The following is a 20407-nucleotide window of genomic DNA, read 5'->3' on the forward strand; positions in this document are numbered from 1 at the left end:
ACCAGAAAACCTTCGATTTGTGAAGTGGTCGTTTCAAAGATCTAGGTTAATCTATTGTATAATATAGGCCCAAAATAATAGAAATGCAATATCACAATCATTCGAATTTTCGAGCGCAAATGAACTAATGTCTTCTAGAGACAATATATATTCAAGCCGTTTGCTGAGACTAAAGCCCTACTTTTATTGTCCGATATTCTCGGCCAATAGTTAGAATTTCATGGAAATAATATCTTTCAAAAATCCACGTACGCTATCATACTGAAATGTCTTCACATATTTTCAATGTCTTCAAAATATATTCGCAAAATCAAATGTCTTCAAAATGAAGACCTGTCTTCTAACCTGACATCTCTGGTGCGCCACCAAGTGAAAGAGAGACGAAATTGCTAGAAAATATTGCTTGACTAATTTCCAACAACGTTGATAAGTTGAAAATTTTATTAATTTGTTTTTTCACTTGCTACATGATATTTGTTAACTGTTTTTGTTTTGTTTTAATTAATTAATTTATAATGAAAGAATTTCTAATAGAAAAATGCGTATTTTTTCTCAAAAAGAACATGTCTATTTATTCTGAAATATGAAGACGTTAAATAAATGAAAAATGTCAAATAAATGATCTTTGGTTATTTTTCATTGAAAGGGTAAAAAGTAAGCTTCATTTTGGTACATAACATTCTAACGCAAAACTTCGTACTACAAAGTTATAGCCAAATTTATTCAAAAATGACCAACTAGCCCCGTCCTACCCTACTTACCCCATTAATGGACGGTTTATTGTTTACTCGTCGTGATCTCAAACCAACGAGCTTAGACAGTTATCAGGTATGCTATAAAGGTACTCTTGTAAGTATTAGTAAATAGCGTGCAAAATAGTGCGCACACACTGCACGCTATTTTATACGTATGAGTAATTTTCGTGTACGATACAAAAAAATCTAGCTCACCTGTAGCGTATGTGAACTCAAACATCGACGCATGCATACGTGATACATGGGAGAAAGAGAGAAACTTATTCGTTTTGGGGGAAGTCACGTCAAAATGCAATGAGGACAATTTGACTGCGAAGAATGAAATGATATGGTCGAGTCGGTAGAGGGAGATAGCGACTAAACGCCCGACTGACTGTTTAATCGTTTTGGCGGAGAAACTGCGTGAAGAAGCCAAAAGTCATTTCCAATTGAATACGGATATAGCCAGTCAGATAGTCAGCTGTATATCCTTGGTTGACTATGGCTATGCCGAGCCCTGGTAAAGAGTGTGTGTATGTATTGCCGCGACTAATTAAAAGTTTATAGATCGGATAGGAGTGATATGAAACAGAGACACAACGAAGGAAACATCATTAAACGTTGACATCGGCGTTTCTGAGGAACAGGTATAGATGAAGCAGAAGATCAAGATCACGGTTACCTAAGATATCCCGGACGGGGATATCCGGTTTTCTGCCTAGAGTTAGCACAGTTAGCACAAATCGAGACCGCATAGCCGATAAGCGGAATATAAACATCCGAAGCACCATCCAGCTGCATCATCATCAACAATCACAACTTATCGGACCACCCGGAGACCAAGAATAAACAATCAACCGTTCACAAGAATCGATATCAGCATCGCGCTGATGCCATGAATAAACATTCCCACATTCAAGATGTTGTAAACACAAATCATTGATATATATAAGCAGGGACAATGAATGTAAGGTTAGAGAGTTAAATTTGAATAGTGAATAGATGCACATCGTGTGCTCGAAAAGAAGAAATTGTTTTTTTTAAGTAAAGTTTAGTGTTTAAGATTAACTGGCGCCCGAATAGGGACCTTGCCAAGTGAAAGTAGTGCCAAGGAAGTGAGACAAGTGAAGTGATAGGGTGAACGATAGAGTTACCACCCACACTATCCGAAAAAAATATCCGAACGCACGAAGCCTCTCTGGACCGCAGGACCTCTGCAGCCGTGTGGAAGAGCCCCTCAGTAGCCACAACAGTTAGGAGCTCGCTTGTGGACCGAACAGGAATTTGCCGCCACACTGGGAAGGAAGGAAGACACTTCAAGGATCCCGACCAACCAGTCTCGCTGAACCCGCCAGCGGTTGGATAAATCAAAAGGTGATAATAGGACATCGAGACAAAAGTACTGGACACGCGCACCGAAGCTTTTCGAGACGTCACTGAAAGAGGATTGACATCCGAAAGTACGTTGTTCCGCAGTCTTGTGGTGTTCCCACAAGATGTTCAGGATTTACATGTAAGTACTAAAAACAAAAACAGAAATATCACAAAGTGAAATAAAGTGAATAATTTAACAAAGATTCAAATACAAGTAGTGCAAATAATTGTATAATTCCAAAATATAGTGTGACAATTAATTAATTAAATAAAATAACAAAACAATTAATTTCAGAAAAAAATAAAGGTAATTTCCAAAATATTCATTGAAAATAATCATATTATTTAAAAAAATATATATATATACTAATTCTTTTTCAGGTAAGGTTAAAATTTTTTGATAATTTTCCAACAATATTTTTAGGATAAAACTTTTTGTGAAACAAATATTTTTAAAACAAACATTTATTTTTATATTAAACAATTTTTTCAGGTTAAAATAAACATTTATTTTATCAACATTTTTTAACATTCAATAATTTTTTTAAACTGGATAACCTGCTAGAAGCATTTAATCAATTAAGAATAAATAATATGGAACAATTCGACGTTAACCAACTACTGAGCAGGATTGCCGCTCTGGAAGCCGCTTCCGCTCCACAAAATATTCCTGATTACAGTGATCCACCCCTATTTTTCACAAAACAAGACGGTTCTCCCGTAAACCCAGATACTTTTGAGAAAATTCCCGATTTAGTCAAAGACTTGCCAATATTCACAGGCGATCCAAGTGAATTAAATAACTGGATCAGTGATGTTGACAGTCTAATCCAATTATATAATACTACTGCAAACCATAGTGTTGAATTGCAAAATAAATTCCACATGGTATGCAAAACTATCAGACGGAAAATTAGAGGAGAAGCAAATGACGCTTTAGTCGCTTCTAACATTGGTATCAACTGGACGATGATCAAGAAAACACTTGTCACTTATTATGGTGAAAAGCGTGATCTTGAAACACTCGATTATCAATTAATGACCGTACAACAAAGAGGAAACTCTTTAGAAATTTATTACGACGAAGTAAACAGATTGCTATCACTAATAGCAAATCAAATCAAAACAGATCACAGATTTAGTCACCCAGAAGCTTCAAAAGCTTTAATAGAATCTTACAATAAAAAGGCAATAGATGCATTCATAAGAGGGCTTGATGGAGACATTTATAAATTCATCCGAAATTATGAACCAACTTCTTTAGCAAGTGCATACAGTTATTGTATCGCATTCCAAAACGTAGAATGCAGAAAAATGCTAACTAAACCAAAACATTTTGAACATACAGCAGCACCCAGAAATTTAATTCCAATTAATCCTCTAAAATTACCACCACGTATGTTAAAACCAAATCCCATTCAAAATTTCAGAAATCACAATTTCAAACCCCAGCCCTTTATTAATAACAACAATAATTTTAGGCCCCCATTTCAATGGAATGCTCCAAAACCAAATTTCCAACAATTTCCGCAACATTCCTTTCAACCAAAACCACAATTACCTCCCAGAAATCCTTTCCGACAACCTCCACCAGAACCTATGGAAGTAGATCCATCCATTAGGACTAGACAAATAAATTACGGCAATAGACCTCAAAATACAACTCAGGTAAACCCAATGAAGAGACCAAGACTCTTCAACATTAAAACCGGCCAATATGAAGATCCCCAAAATTTCGTTGAAATTAATCCCAATGATCACGATTATCCATGCATAGATAACGAATATAATGAAGAGGAACAAACCGAAGAATCATCTCAATATGAACGATATATGAAAACAATTGACACACAAGAACGGGAAACACCTGAAGAAGAAGACATAGAAAAAGCAGAACTAAATTTTTTAGATTAAAATCTGCCCTACCATACTTTCTTTATTTTGGTAAGGCAAAAGAACCACTAAAAATTCTAATTGACACAGGATCAAACAAAAATTTCATTCACCCTCGATACGCAAGTATCAGCCACAAAATAAAAAAACCTTTTTATGTATCTTCAGTAGGCGGAGATATAAAAATTAATAAATATTCCAGCGGAAAATTATTCAAACCATATTCTAATGTTTTGATTAAATTCTTTCATTTAAATGAATTAAAATCTTTTGATGCAATCATAGGACACGACACATTAAAAGAATTGAAAGCAGTAATAGATACTTCAAATGAAAAATTAATTTTAGAAAACAAATTCATTATTCCTCTACTCCAATACAAACTACAGGAAATCAACAAAATAAATATTCGAGATGATCACCTAGACAAGCAACAAAAAGACAGACTCGGAAAAGTTTTAAAAGATTTTCAAGATTTATTTCAACCTCCGGATGAAAAATTACCATTTACTACAAAGGTCAAAGCCGATATCAGAACTACTGACGAAAATGCAGTCTATAGCAAAACTTATCCTTATCCTCAAGCTTTAAAATCTGAAGTTAATAAACAATTAGAAAAACTTTTACATGATGGAATTATTAGACCATCACGATCCCCTTACAACTCACCAGTTTGGATAGTACCAAAGAAACAGGATGCTTCTAAAGAAAAGAAATACAGAATGGTTATAGATTACCGAAAATTAAATTCAAAAACAATTAGTGACAGATATCCAATTCCGGATACATCCACAGTCCTATCTAACTTAGGAGAAAACAAATTTTTTACCACATTGGATTTGGCATCAGGATTTCATCAAATCCCAATGTCTGAAAAAGATATAGAAAAAACAGCTTTTTCAGTTAATAATGGAAAATATGAATTCATTCGTTTACCCTTTGGCTTAAAGAATGCACCAGCAATCTTCCAAAGAGTAATGGATGACGTTTTAAGAGAACACTTAGGAAAAATATGTCATGTCTATATAGATGACATCATAATATTCGGTAAAACACTTGATGAACATTTGAAAAATTTAAGAACAATTTTGGAAACATTAAGAGAAGCTAATTTCAAAATTCAACCTGACAAATCAGAATTTTTAAGGACCGAAGTCGAATTTCTTGGCTTTATTGTTTCAAAAGAAGGTCTAAAACCAAACGATAAGAAGGTTGAATGTATTCGTAAATACCCTGAACCAAAAACTCTGAAAGATTTACGCGCATTTCTAGGACTGTCTGGATATTATAGACGTTTTGTAAGAGATTATGCTAAAATCGCAAAACCCCTTACAAAACTTTTAAGAGGGGAGGATGGCCATCGCCAAATTCTGAAAAATCAGTCAAAAAACACAATCATCAATCTAGATGATGATGCACGAAATTCATTTAATACTCTTAAAGAAATTTTATCTTCTAAAGACGTTTTAACATTTCCAGATTTTGAAAAAACCTTCATTCTCACCACAGACGCATCAGATGAAGCAATAGGAGCAGTGTTATCACAGCAATTCCAGGACGGCGAACGACCAATAACATTTATTTCTCGAACTCTTTCCAGGACCGAAGAAAACTACGCAACAAACGAAAAAGAGATGCTTGGAGTCGTATGGGCTCTTCACAACTTAAGGAATTTTATCTACGGAGCAAAACTAAAAATTTACACAGATCATCTCCCACTCACATTCACATTATCACCCAAAAACAATAATGCAAAGCTAAAACGATGGAAAGCTTTCCTTGAGGAACATGATTATGAAATGTTCTATAAACCAGGGAAATCCAACGTAGTAGCTGACGCACTTTCACGCATCCAAATAAATTCATTAACCCCTACTCAACATTCGGCAGAAGAAGATGACAGTTCCTATATACCCTCAACTGAGGCTCCCATTAACGTTTTTCGGAACCAATTAATTTTTCAGATTGGGCCTAATTCATCCTATGAATTTAATGTTCTTTTTGAAAAATACAACAGACACACTTTTGTTGAACCAAATTTTGATATAAACTTTCTAAAGGACAAACTACAACAATTTCTCAACCCAGGAATATTGAACGGAATTATGACAAATGAACGAACCATGGGAATTATACAAGAAATTTATAAAACAAACTATAATTCAAAAATTTTGAAAGTGAGATTTTCGCAAACAAAAGTAGAAGATATTCAAGATGAAGAACAACAGTTAGAAACAATCAAGGATGTGCATAATTTCGCTCATCGGAATGCAAAGGAAAACTCACTTCAACTCATAAAGAAATACTTTTTCCCAGGAATACATAAACTTTTCCAGAAATATATAAGAACTTGTGAAATTTGCAAAATGGAAAAATATGAACGACAACCTCAGAAATTTATCCCCGTAAGAACTCCAATCCCTAATTATCCTGGCGAGATCATACATCTCGATATATTTTGTTACAATGCCAATTTCCTTTTTATATCCTCACTTGACAAATTTTCAAAATATCTCAAAATGAAACCAATTAAGTCAAAGGCCATTTCTGATGTAAAGAATGTTCTTTTGGAATTATTATATGATTGGGACTTGCCCGCATTAATTGTAATAGATAATGAAAGTTCTTTTATATCAAATGTCGTAGAACAAAACATTATAAATTTAGGTGTCAAAATCTTCAAAACTCCTGTTAATCATTCTGAAACCAATGGCCAAGTAGAAAGATGTCACTCTACAATACGAGAAATAGCTAGATGTGTTAAAGCATTAAATCCAGATATGCCAATTACTACTCTCATTCAAGAAGCAACTCATAAATACAATAACACAATACATTCATTTATTAACAAAACACCAAAAAATATTTATATAGGAGAAAGTAGAGATAATGCGTCCTATGAAGAAATAGCAAGAAGTCGAGACAAAAATAATGAAAAAATATTAAAATTATACAAAAACAAAGAAGAAAAAATTATTCCAAAAGCTTATCAAACATACGAACCCAATAGCTATGCATATGAAAAAACAAATACTCACAATAAACGTAAGAGTCGATACAACATTATAAAAATAAAAGAAGATCACAATACATACATTATAGATTCCAATAATCGAAAAATCCATAAATGTAATTTACGAAAGAATACAAGCGAATAAAAACATTTTTCAGACTCGCCCTCTGCGCGTCTCAAGTACTGGCAGGAATTCAAATACACGACCTTACAAATAACCCACTCGCAATTGTACCACTAGGAAAAGCAAAAATAAAAATAGGACACATACGCATTGTACATCCTATTGATTTAATTCAAATTGGCAATACAATTTTCAATGTTAATAGTGACATACAGAATAATCCTTCAAATAATCCATTGTATGAATTAATCCAAATCAAAAATTATAAGTTATATGAAACATTTATGAAAATCAAACCATTTGTAAACAGAAGAAAAAGGTGGGATACAATCGGAACAGTTTGGAAATGGATCGCCGGCAGCCCAGATGCAGAAGATCTCCGAATCATCAATCACTCCATGAACGCCCTGATAACCATGAACAACAAGCAGTTATTCATCAACGAAGCTATCGACAAACGAATCCAAGAAATAACAGACATAACCAATCAAGTACTAAAGATCGAGAATGAAAGAACAAAAAACCATTCCCTCGAAATTAATCAATTGATAATTCTCTCCAACATAGACTCATTACAAAATCAGGTAGAAACATTAGAAGAAGCAATTCTAATGGCCAAACACGGAATCCCTAGTAGCAAACTACTATCGATAAAAGATTTTACAAAAATTGCAACCTTTCTACAAAACCACGATATTCACATAACTTCCTTCGAAGAATTATTAACACAAGCCAAAGCACAAGTAATGCTGAATAATACGCACATTATCTATATGCTAAAGATTCCACAAGTATCAACTGAAACATTTGAATACGACTACATTGACTCAATAATCAAGTCAATGAAACGCATTTTATTGAACAAAAATTACATTATCAGAAATCAAACAAATGTTTACGAATTGAATCAACCTTGTGAAGAGCAAGATGACTATTTCTTATGCGATAATTCTCAAATAGAACATGCAAATGAATGCATATATAAACTTACTACAGGGAAACATTCAAATTGCACCTTTGAAAAGGTATATTCAAAGGGACTCGTAAAACGAATCAACGATGCAACAATTTTGATCAATGACGCTGGTGCAGAAGTCTCATCAAATTGTACCAATTCCAGTCAACCCCTATATGGATCGTTTTTAATACAATTCAGCCAATGCAATCTTCATATCAACGGCGAACAATATTCCAATTATGAAACAACTATTCCTGCAAAAACATATGATCCTACCACTGGACTTCGTGTTAACGAAATTCATATCATAGACGCACCACCTGTGGAATACCTTCAGAATTTAACCCTTGAACATCGCGAAAAATTGGAACTATTAAACCTGCAAAATCATTCCTTGAGTTGGAAACTCAATATCTTTGGATCATTTGGACTATCAACAATAATTCTAATCGCAAGCACATTTGCAATTCTTCGATTCCTTTCCAGACGTAAACAAAAGGCCAACATAACAGTCCACTTCGACAAAAACGCTGAGACCATCCTAATAAATGAGCCACCAAAAACAACGGAAATTAAACCTGACACCAACAACACAGAGGAATTATCAGACGAAAGAAAAAAACAACTTCAAGCATTCTTTGATGCACCAACACCATTACGCACCATCCAAAAGTAAACTTTGAGGACAAAGCAATCAAGAGGGGAGGAGTTAGCACAGTTAGCACAAATCGAGACCGCATAGCCGATAAGCGGAATATAAACATCCGAAGCACCATCCAGCTGCATCATCATCAACAATCACAACTTATCGGACCACCCGGAGACCAAGAATAAACAATCAACCGTTCACAAGAATCGATATCAGCATCGCGCTGATGCCATGAATAAACATTCCCACATTCAAGATGTTGTAAACACAAATCATTGATATATATAAGCAGGGACAATGAATGTAAGGTTAGAGAGTTAAATTTGAATAGTGAATAGATGCACATCGTGTGCTCGAAAAGAAGAAATTGTTTTTTTTAAGTAAAGTTTAGTGTTTAAGATTAACTCTAGTGCCCTCAATGCTCTGAAAAGCTTAGAGCTGGAAAGATGCGCGTTTGGTTGTAGTGGTTGGACATAAGCCCAGATATCACGTGAATACATTCAATTGAATGAATGGTTCAAACTCATTGATACTTTAAAGATAATCGTGTGTAACCAACACCCGAACCTAAAGTACTGATTGGTACTGGTTTTTTTTAATGTTTATGACAAGTGGGGTCGGTCAAGCAAATGAGAAAATATTCGATTTCAATAATTCGACACTCAAAGCTGCTGCGAAACTTTTACAATCCAGCAAGCATCAAAGTAGTATTAGAAGCGTTTCTAGGTTTCTACGATGAGAATTTGCAAGAGTTGGAAAACAAATACTGTGCCCTAAGGGGTGTAAGTACATATTCCGTAATCCGATCCGAACTAATATTTCGGTTCGTTCGCATTTTGAACGCTTCGACACCTCGTTTTAATATTCTTATATTCTCAGCAACGACAGATTTTTAAAGGAAAAAATACAGGAAATGAACACACTTTTAAAATTAAAATTATGAATAAGAATTAACCTTTCCGCATCAGATATGTGTTCTATGTGAAATTCTAACAAGTTTATTCGCGAATTGTGAACGAATATTGAACGAAAAATGCGTTTTATAATGTGGCAGTCTCAAATAAATCTAAAATACAAATGTCGTGTGTTAGGCGAAAGTCGAGAATGACGAACAGGGTAGGAAAGAAGGACACCCCTGTATAATTGAGAAATTACATTTTAATTTTTAATTTTAATGATGTATAAACTTGCAACACAGTGTATTAATATCTTTGACACTTACTGTGTACACCTGTTAAAAATGTAAATAAAAACAAAAAATTAATCTACAAAGAGCAGCTCGTAGTAAATTTTCGTCTGCCATAAATAAGGTTCTTATTGTTATCGAGTAATTTTTTGGGGTATTTTTTGTACTTGAATGTTTTGCCATCACTTCTCTTCCAGCTTATCGAATCAGCGGTGAATTTTCCTCATTTTTACTCCAGAAATTTTGATAAAAATATAATACTTATCAAGTCGGGTAAGACGGACACTCCACCGATTAAAGACAAACATTTAGATTTTAAAACAATTTGATTATCTACTCCTTCTCTTATTAACAGATACGTTTGCAAGTGCAACCACATATCATAGACGAATCAGCAGGACGGTTTTTGAAACGTAATCCGAATTTGTCATTCCGAATGCCGAAAGCTATTTTGGACATGAGAAAATGAAAAAAACTACAAGCCCTTCTAGGTGATTTCAGTCTAGCCTTTTTGTTAGATCATTTTTGAGGCATATTCCAAAACTTATCGAGTACATAAACTTTTCAGAATTTTCTGTTAGTACCCATCTTTCCCACCCCAGGTGTCCATCTTTTCCGCCAAGTGTCCGTCTTTCCCAATTCAATCTTATTCTTTCAAAGATGCCGGACACATTCTTTTTTCAAAATTTCTGCCTCGAAGACTAATTTTATTATAAAATAAGACCTAGACTACTCATTTGTGGTGAGATAACCGTATATTTTTTGGGAAATTCACGAAAAAAATCAACTTTTACTTAGGGTGCCTGTCTTCACTACCCTTCCCCTATATGACTTTTTTTACAAGAATGTCGAACGAACTCGTATTTGATACGATGAGCTTTTGAGGAGGAATGTGCTGACTGACTGGGACTGACAGCTACTGAATAATAAAATAAAAATATATTCGGTTTGTTTTCAGATGTTTTACAAAATGTGACTACTTTCTAGTCGAATTGTTGACTACTTTCTATTCGTACAAGAAATATCTTTGGGAACTGGGACCGACACTGATATTGTGCAAAATTGGGGCTTAACGTGTTAAGAACGTAAGTGACAAAAGACGGCGAACGTTATGAGAATTGTGTCAATGACGGTTCCCGCATACAAGCCTGCTCCTGGATGAGTACCCTACCATGTTCCGGTTAATGTTTGGAGAAAATAGTTTATTCGCTGGCATTTGTTTCATATACGCAGTGTGTATTGTCCGCTCATAAAACAAAATGTTTGCTACATTGAATATCTAAAATCTATTTATTCTGTTATGCTCTTCCTAGACTAGCCTTTCATTTTATAATCTGCTTTACGCAGTATCGTAATTTTATTGCAGTTTCAAGAAGTTGGGACTCCTGTATTCTTCCTGAATCTTCTGACTTTCGAGAAAAAGTTCAGCAACTTCAACTTCAACTTCTCTGCGAATGTACCGTGAAACATTTAAATTAATATTCCAATCAGATGTTCTTTCGAAAGAAAATCTCGAATAAAATGACAAACAAATAATTTTTTTTGGTACTCGTATTTATGTCCAAAATACGGTACACATCGATAAGAAGACGAAACAATAAGAAATGGTCGAAAAACGATACCGATCCGTTCAAAACGGTATCTTTGGTCAGTCTAAACTGGTTATGAAACGGATAGTAGTTTGGCCGGATACCGGACCCCGGACAGCACCCCCCATTGGCAAGGTTTGCTAGAGTTTATCTTTCAACTCCTTGCAGTAGTGTTAACAGTGAAAAACTGTTTTCGTTCAGTTAAAAGAAATATAATTAAAGTAATAGTGTTAATGAATTAATGCTATTAGTTAATATCAATTTAATTTTCAAAAAAAAGGTATTATTGATTTATTTTTCTAATCTTTATATATAAAAGAGAGGTTCCCACGTACGTGTAATTCATCATCACGGGAGAACGGCTGATCAGATCTACTTCGTCCATATATTTTGAGAGTTTGTCTTTACCGAAATTAGAATGATAGAGTAATTTGAAAAATATTTGAGATGATGAGAAAAATTCGAAAAAAATTACTATGCACATCTTCTCTATATATAAAAGAGAGTTTTCCCCACGTACGTATAACTCATCATCACGGGAGAACGGCTGATCAGATCCACGTCGTCCATATATTTTGTGAGTTTGTCTTCACCCAAATTATATTGTAATATTTGCCATACGAATGAAACACAAATTTCTACATTACTCGAGAATTGATCAAACAAATGCAACCAAATCAGGCATCTGGATGTTTTAGGGTGCAATAAATGTTTCTATGGTGGTTAGACTCTCCACCCCGCTCTCTAAGGGGGAGCTGCCATAAAAATGAAAGAAAAATTTCTGCATAATTCGAAAACTAATCAAGCAAATGGAGCCAAATTTGCCATGCGAATGTTTTAGGGGACACGAATCGTTTCCATGGTGAATAGACACTCCTACCCCCTTTCTTAGGGGCGAAGAGGGGGGGGGGATCTGTCTTTATTCTATCATATTTTCTGTATCAGACATTTATTCCATGTATCGGAGAAACATGTTATTTGCAAGTGGTTGAAAAATCTTGAACGAGAATTGTGTCTGAAAATAATCTGATATTATAATGATGAGTTTTGGTAGAAGTACTAGCAATTTTTTAGTAAAAGGTAAATTCAACGGGGTCGATTAGAAGATCAATCAATGAATAGTTCTGCGATTGGACTCATGAACTCGCGCTTAGTAAGAAAACGTGAAGGTTTTGATTACAAAAAAAAACAAATTTTGGGCGGGACGAAGTTTGCCGGGTCAGCCAGTTTAATATATAAAACATTTATATCTGCTCCCGTGGCCGAGTTGTTAGCGTCACACATTATCATGTCGGAGGTTCGGGTTCGATTCCTGTTCTGGCCGGGGAATTTTTCATCAAAGAAATTTTGTTTCGACTTTTACTGAGATCACGCGTGTTCCAGAGATTGCCAATCTAGAATACATTCAAGGCATATTCGGCATAGAAATCTCAACTAAGTACTGCTAATAATAAAATAAGTAATAAAGTTAAGTTAAAGGGTTTTTTTTTTGGTTAAACATAATTATAATACAGATAATGTACCAAAAGCTAGAAAATAATTAGGCAAGTAGCAGTTAGCAGATATCATACCCCTTCCTTCATTAATCAAGGACAATGATGAGACGCAGTTTTATAGTGACTGCAGAGATAAAGGTGTGTCAAAGAGATAAAGTAAGGGGGTCAAATTTCTATTAATGTGGGACAGCGCTACAGACAAACAGGTTACAAACATACAAACATGTTTCAGGGCATGCTAAATGAAACCGTTAAATAAAAATACGCTTATTGCTCTAGGACTATCGAACAAATTTCCAAGCTGAAAAAAACGTTAGACAGTGGTGAGATTCGAACCTTTCCCTTCCTATTTTTGAATGCCGTTCCTAGCCAGGTGAAGAAGCACCTAGCCAAAAAACATTTTATGCGGAAGCGTAGAGCGAGTTCGGCATTTACCAGAAGGAGCGGCCGAAAGTTCTGGTGAAGAACATCTTTCCGACGAAGCGCGATGTCGTGATGATAACGCTTCAAATTCATCCGATTTGTTGTGCACCTTTTGATGAAAATATCAAGTTCTTGTTAAAGAAAACGTGAGTACTTTGTGCAGGTCATTACGTAGTAAAGTTTGAAGTCGTCGGCGTACCAATGCTTGCATTGAAAAGGGACTATTTTCGGATGACGATAAGGAAAAAAACTACAAAAGATAATTTAATGGAACAAATTTCCCATGAAACTTAATTTTATTCACCATGTTACAAAAAAAAACTTCAACACTCTGTCGGGCGGCCTTCCAGCAGTTGGCCAAAACTTTCGCCATTCCTATCGAAAACATACTTGTTGCCATGTTTTTCAGTTCTTTTTTTAGCTTCATTCATTAGTTCCTCCTCCATTCTCGCCACGAAATTGTTGGAGTAGACCCTCCGCTTCAGATTTTCCCAAAAATCTGGATGGGACGCAGCTGGGGGAAGTTTGGAGGGTTGGCGGACTTCGGAACTTCTATCTTCAAGAGGTTCATCTTCTCCGGCGACTTCTTCGCGTAATGAGCGGAGACCAGGTTTTGCCAAATCACCACATCATCGTCCGGATGATATTTTTTGATGAAAGAGGCAACTTCCGGCAGGCAGGTTATGCTGTAAAACTCCCCGTTCACCGCAAGTTCCGAACGGAAGACGAGTGGATTTGACATTCCGTTTAGCTGATGGTTAGCCACAGAAGTACATTCTTTGGGAACTTGGTCTGGGAGATGTCGGAACTCACGTCGGAACTTATCTCCTTGATGGGAACGGAAACGGAAAAATGGACGGAAAGTAGCTGGTTGCCTGTCAGTCGTCGCTATCAAGCGTTAAATACGTCTTGTTCATGACGACCGCAAATACATTCTCCATTACTTTCAGCCTTTGGTCACAGGCTGTGTTGCAACACGTACAGATTTATCTGGAATGGTACAGATTTTTTCGTTATTTTTTGAACAGATTCTCTCAGCACAGGGTACATATTTTCGTCTAAAAGTACATATTGGTACAGATTTTTTTTACTTGTGAAATTTCTTACATTTGAACAAAGCAACATTAAGGCACATGACGACTTTTACGCCGCAGTATCGCTTGGTGCTGCTGATAATTAAATCATTCACAATAATTGATCAGTTTCATAAGAACGGAATTACTTACAAGGATCGTCCGAATGGATTCGCGTCGTCAAATATCATCAACTACACGAATTACTTGCAAATGTAGACGTAGCTCTATCGAAGTTATCTGTTCAGTGTAGCCAGAGAAGGTCTCTCCGTATTTCCTTAAAAATATACGGGAGAATTTGCGGGATTTATCCTTTATTTTGATCGCTGTTATGGACCCTCATGTGGGTTCCTTCCCATTTCCCAATTCCGGCATCGTATATTAAATAAAGAAGAATGACGGTGAGTGCCCTTAATTAACCCCAGGATTGTTCTATTATTAGATTATTAAACTTGTGTTACTGTTCATTAGACAGGCTGCTCTATCATATAAATCTTGTCGGAACTATTGTATCCAAGGTTATCACGACATCGAACATAATAGTAATAACATATTACTAACATAGTTGTAAGCAAACATTGTAGAAAAATTGAACTCCCGGCCCCGTTAGGCTGACGCCATATGAGCCTTAATAAAAATATATATTTTGGATAAAAAAAAAAAAAAAAAATCGAACATAATTGTTTGGTTGTCCGAGGTATATATTGTCACCAAATCGAGTTTAGAAAACTTCCTTCAGGCACGCAGTAAACAATCAAATGTGCCGGTAAGAGATGTGTTGGCTAGGTTAGACCATGGTCACATGTCCCATATCTATAATTTTTTCCAATGGTATTGATCTCTGTGTGTGTGTGTGATTATCAATATGTTCTCAATCTGCGCATATCCTCTCCCCTTCCCGAAAGAAAATATGCCACCATCGAACCGCCCGCAATTAATTGGACCCCCATCCTATTAACCATTGAATTCAACTAAAATGTAAATTTCATTGAATTTGATTCCTCAAAACATATATGAATGAGCCTGTAAAATTAAATGAATTTGAAAAAAAAGACTTTAAATTGAAATTCGCCAGCAGCTTTTTCGCCACAACCTGGTTGTGGCTATTGTGAGCATTTTTGATCAACAAATCTCATTAAGTTTCGCGATTCAATTAAGCGACATTTTTAGAGGGGAAATCAGAGTATCTATAAAATTGAGCTCTACATTGCGAGCGTTTTGGGCTTTTGACTGTAACACAATTGAGAAAAATGTCGATCGCAAATCCGCCTATAAAGTTGGTTCACAGGAAAATACGTACCATTTACGAGGAGAAATAATCACACAAAGCCGCTCACTTCCGCTATGAGCCTCCAGCGAGTCATGTTAAGTACAAAAGAAGCGCGGTTTATATACATCGGTAGATTATTAAGGATCGTGAAGCAAGTATACCCGTAATGCATATAAGAGTGTCAACAAATGTATCATATTCTCTCTCCCTACGATAATCATTGTTTCTTTCATGAAAATATCAATTAATTCAAGTAATGAAACTAGCATCATCACCACAAAACCCAACCAATTCTCTGAACAAACACCAACAGTGTTGTGAAATCATTATAAATGTACACATTCAATTTGAACACAATTTTATAACACAGTGGTTATCAGCAGAGCAAGCTGAAAATGGTTTGTGAAATCTCGGGCCGTGGATGGAAATTGGGATGTTACCGGATGAAGTGATAGTGTAAAGCATGATGTACTGATATTAGATTAAATTATATTAACGTATTTGTCTTTCATTTATGTGACTGTTTTTTTGCATGCCAAATTAAGCAAAAACTTTTTGTTCGCAGCAGATGAAGATTTATGATTTCGCGCTTTTCAAACTTTTCTTTCCCTTTTGAATCATAACCACAATGCGCTCGAAATTAACTTAAAACTAACACTAACCCGCTTCCAGAGTCTCATCTGAAAACCACCACCAGCACTGTAGCAACCACCACGATTATTGGCATGCTGCAGGCGGCACCGGAGAACTTGCAGAAAAAGGGTAAGGAACACGATTGAAGCGAAACAAGAATTAATCGGATGGAGTGCTGGTCAGCTCGCTGCTAGGCTTGCTGGCGAATGTCCCACACTCCCCCGCCAAAGAGGCACGGTGAATCGCGGGCGAACAATCCCCAGTAAACAGAAAGTGCGCTTTTCATTTGTTGGTTTTAATTTCGTTTCGCGTTTCTTTCCCAGTTTTTTTTTTCTGTGGTAAGTTTTTTCTTGTCTACCTCGATGTATATACATTTGCGCTCTGGTTTCATTTGCATTCCTTGCGTTCTTACAATGATGCCTTTCGTTAGGCTTATGTTGCCTTGCGTTGTGTTCTTTTTGGTTTGTTATTTTTCTCCCCATTTTCTTCCCTTTTTTCTATCTTCAATTACGGTGGGATGCTAATTTCGTTTGGTTTGAATCTGTGGAATTTGCCAGTGTGCGGTACCAGAAAAAAATGCATCAATTCCTGCGGCTCGTCATTATGAGAGTAAGGATAAAACGGAATACCTTTTATTTTTGTTCAGCTGGAGTTGATAGCTGGTGGAATGCCTGCGGTAACGCTGCGCCTTTACAGTATCCAATTGCTTTATTTCGAACTGTGTGGCAGGTCAATTACAATCCATTTCGACCACATATTTTGATGTATGCGTTTGTAATTGATTTTTTTTTTCAATTGTGAATAATTTATTTATCTTCAATATGGTTTGTTGTATGGTTGTTTAAATACATTGATACGAGGATTTATTTTCGTATTCTGAAGTCAAAATATGTATATCAGTGGATTATTATTAATATGATGCCTTTTTTGCGCATAAACGTTCATCTATCAAATTCAGTTACTTATCATATCGTTTACAGAGTTGAATTTCATCTTAAAAAAACTTATTTTCTATATAAGGCCAAAAATTTAATAATAATAACTAGATCTAATAGATTGATTGGACAGGACTAGGATGGAACGAGTGAGACAGCTTGATTTGAAGAGAAGGTGAGAAATCAAACAGAGATATCATTTCTTTTGAGAAATTGGTAAAGAGAGAGCATAAGGCTGTGGTCCCGACTAGATGTCTCTAACCGGAAAGCCAGATTGCCTTCCTAGTGCCCTGAGTAATTCCGATAGATGAATCCTTATAGATTTAAAGTTTTTACAGGACCAGACCACATGCTCGATGTCGTGATAACCATCACCACAAACGCAAAAATTACTATCAAAAGTTCAAATGCGATACATATGAGCATCTACTAAATAGTGATTAGACATAAGCCAGGACATAACGCGGATGAAGCTCCGACCTACATTCAATTCCTTCAACCATGCATTTTGTCGATACCTTAGGAATAATTGAACTCAACCAGCGACCCATGTTATCTTCACACCTATTATGCTGCCAATTGGAGAGTGCGTACCGACGGAGAGTACAAAAAATCGTGATAGGTTATTTGTCGCTCAGATTGCCCAAGCAAGTCATTTTGACTGCTTTTCAATTTCTATTAGGAAAGTTGTTATGTATACAATTGAAAAGTTTCTCAGAATATTGTGATTTTTTACACAACATATAACTGTATTTATGATTAATGTAGTTGCTTCCCCCCTCCTTCATTTCCGGAAATATAGATGTGTTATATCTATATAGCCCAAAACCAGTCATTTTGACTGCTTGAGGAATTTTAAATAATAAAATGACTTTTATTACTAAATTCCCTAAATTTCGTATATGACCAGTTTCGGAATTCTATTGGAAGGTAGTTTTCATTTTTTTTCGATTACCGTCACATGATTGTCACTTTGGGCGTATACTTGATAAGTTGCAGTTTCTCAAAAATCTAAAGTAGTAATTGTTATTCGAATTTGTATGCAGTAATACTTGTTCTAACAAGTTGTTTATTTTATTTCTTTTGATGCCTGAATTCAGGAAATAAGTCTATATATATGAAACATATGAATATGTGAAATGAAACACAAATTTCTACATCACTCGAGAATTAATCAAGCAAATGCAACTAAATTAAGCATCTGTAGGTTTTAGGGTGCAATAAATATTTCTATGGTGGTTAGATACTCCACCCCCCTTTCTAAGGGGGAGCTGCCATACAAATGAAACACAAATTTCTGCATTACTCGAGAATTAATAAAGCAAACGAAACCAAATTTGGCATATGGAGGTTTTAGGGTGCAATAAATGATTCTATGGTGGTCAAGCCATTTACAAGACGTTCAAGTGATATCACGACCAATTTTCTCTAGCATGTCACTCGCGACAAAATTATTGACAAAAAAAAACAATTCTAGTTCCAACCATTAGAGGAAACAAAAGGGAACCATCCAAATCAGCTTATTAAACGGAAGATAACATGCCTCGTTTTTAAACTCTATTATGTGAATCAGAGAATTGTGTCCTTACAGCATATAAAAGCGGTCTAAATGAAAGAATAGCTGTTCTAGATTCTAAGCATGAATATGTGAAAATTTATAAAAGTAATAAAAAAAACTCATGAAAAGATTTCCATCTCATTTTCAAAAAAATACATAAATAGTCCAAAAATGATTTTTTCGAGTAAAATAATTTATTTATTGTTAATATTCACTAATAACTTGTTATGTAACTGTAAATGATATAAACAACAATTTCAAATAAATTTCTTCACACATCAGATATTCTTTCACAAAGCAGTCATTTTGACTGCTTTTGGGCAATATAGGTATATTCTAAGTTTCGGTCTTTCTAGTGTTAACGTACTCGTTACCTGGAATAGAGCGATAGGCTGAGTCCCAGGCTAATGTAGTCTTGTAAGATTTTTCGACTAAACTACCCGAGAGCGGTCTTATTCTCATAGGAAGTTAACATGAGGTTTTGCCGATCGGATAGCTTCTATTGAGCTGAGACTATCTGAATAGATAAAATAGTGATCAAGCGACAAGGATTCAATTTTCTCCAAATTGTGATTTCTCACGCTGGAGTTTTGATTAAATATGCCGAAACCAGTGGAGCCATACACGTAGGATCCATCAGTAAAAAACATTCTATCAGAACTTACTTCGCGAAATTTCGACGAAAGGATCCGTGGGATAACAAAAAAAATGTATATGTTCTGGAATATCACATATTTCTTGATGCATGATCAAATCAAAATTTACAGCGGAATCACAGAAGTACGATATACAGTCGTGTCGATATCATTAACATAAAAATTATGTAATTGGTGGCTCAAACATGAACCTTGGGGAAGGTCCACATAGCTCAGTCGAGAGACTGCCAAATTTCCATAAGCAAAAGTCATGTGTTTTTCAGACAGCAAATTATACGAAAAATTATTTAGAGATGGCGAGAGTCCACAATTATTAGGTTTATCTAATAATATGTCAGTAGAAATAGAATCATAAGTCCCCTTGATATCGAAGAAGATCGAAGCCATTTGTTCTTTACGAGTAAATGCTATTTGAATTTAAGACGAAAACAACGCTAGGCACGTCATTCGAGGAATATTTTTCTCCAATAAATTCCGAATATAGGGTAGCAGATTCTTCAATATATTGAACTTTATCTCAATCCACTCTAGGAACCGAGTTGTTAGAGGAAAAAAGGGAAGATGAGAATTCTACCATGGAAATCTTTGAGGCGGTATGTCACGAACGATATTTTTTAATGGAATGGAATCTTACTTGCAAAACAACTCCTCGTTAAGTCATACAGAGGACTTTGTCATTGATTTTTGTCTGGTACAAACATTTACAGATTTTTGGGATTTCAATAGTTTACTTAAAAGACCATTTCAGTCAAGATTACCGTTAGTTGAAGATTATTTGTGTATAATTGATTCGCACGTACGAATTGTTGATTATATGCATTATTAAATAGTACGAGATATGAA

The 20407-nt window shown here is 35.3% G+C and overlaps 1 protein-coding gene across 2 annotated transcripts in view; it reads left to right on the plus strand.

Annotated features, from left to right (window-relative positions):
• The window catches only part of LOC129765190 (uncharacterized), a 281230-nt gene that overhangs the window by 252726 nt on the left and 8097 nt on the right, over nt 1–20407 (plus strand). The window contains exon 6 of one of the 2 annotated variants that reach the window (XM_055765197.1): nt 16455–16544. The exons of the other annotated variant lie outside the window; for it this stretch is intronic. Coding sequence (XP_055621172.1) covers nt 16455–16544 — 90 coding nt within the window. The remainder of the gene's footprint in view (nt 1–16454; nt 16545–20407) is intronic. 2 annotated transcript variants of the gene reach the window in all.

Source organism: Toxorhynchites rutilus, chromosome 2, assembly GCF_029784135.1.
Source record: "Toxorhynchites rutilus septentrionalis strain SRP chromosome 2, ASM2978413v1, whole genome shotgun sequence".
Classification (NCBI taxonomy): domain Eukaryota; kingdom Metazoa; phylum Arthropoda; class Insecta; order Diptera; family Culicidae; genus Toxorhynchites; species Toxorhynchites rutilus.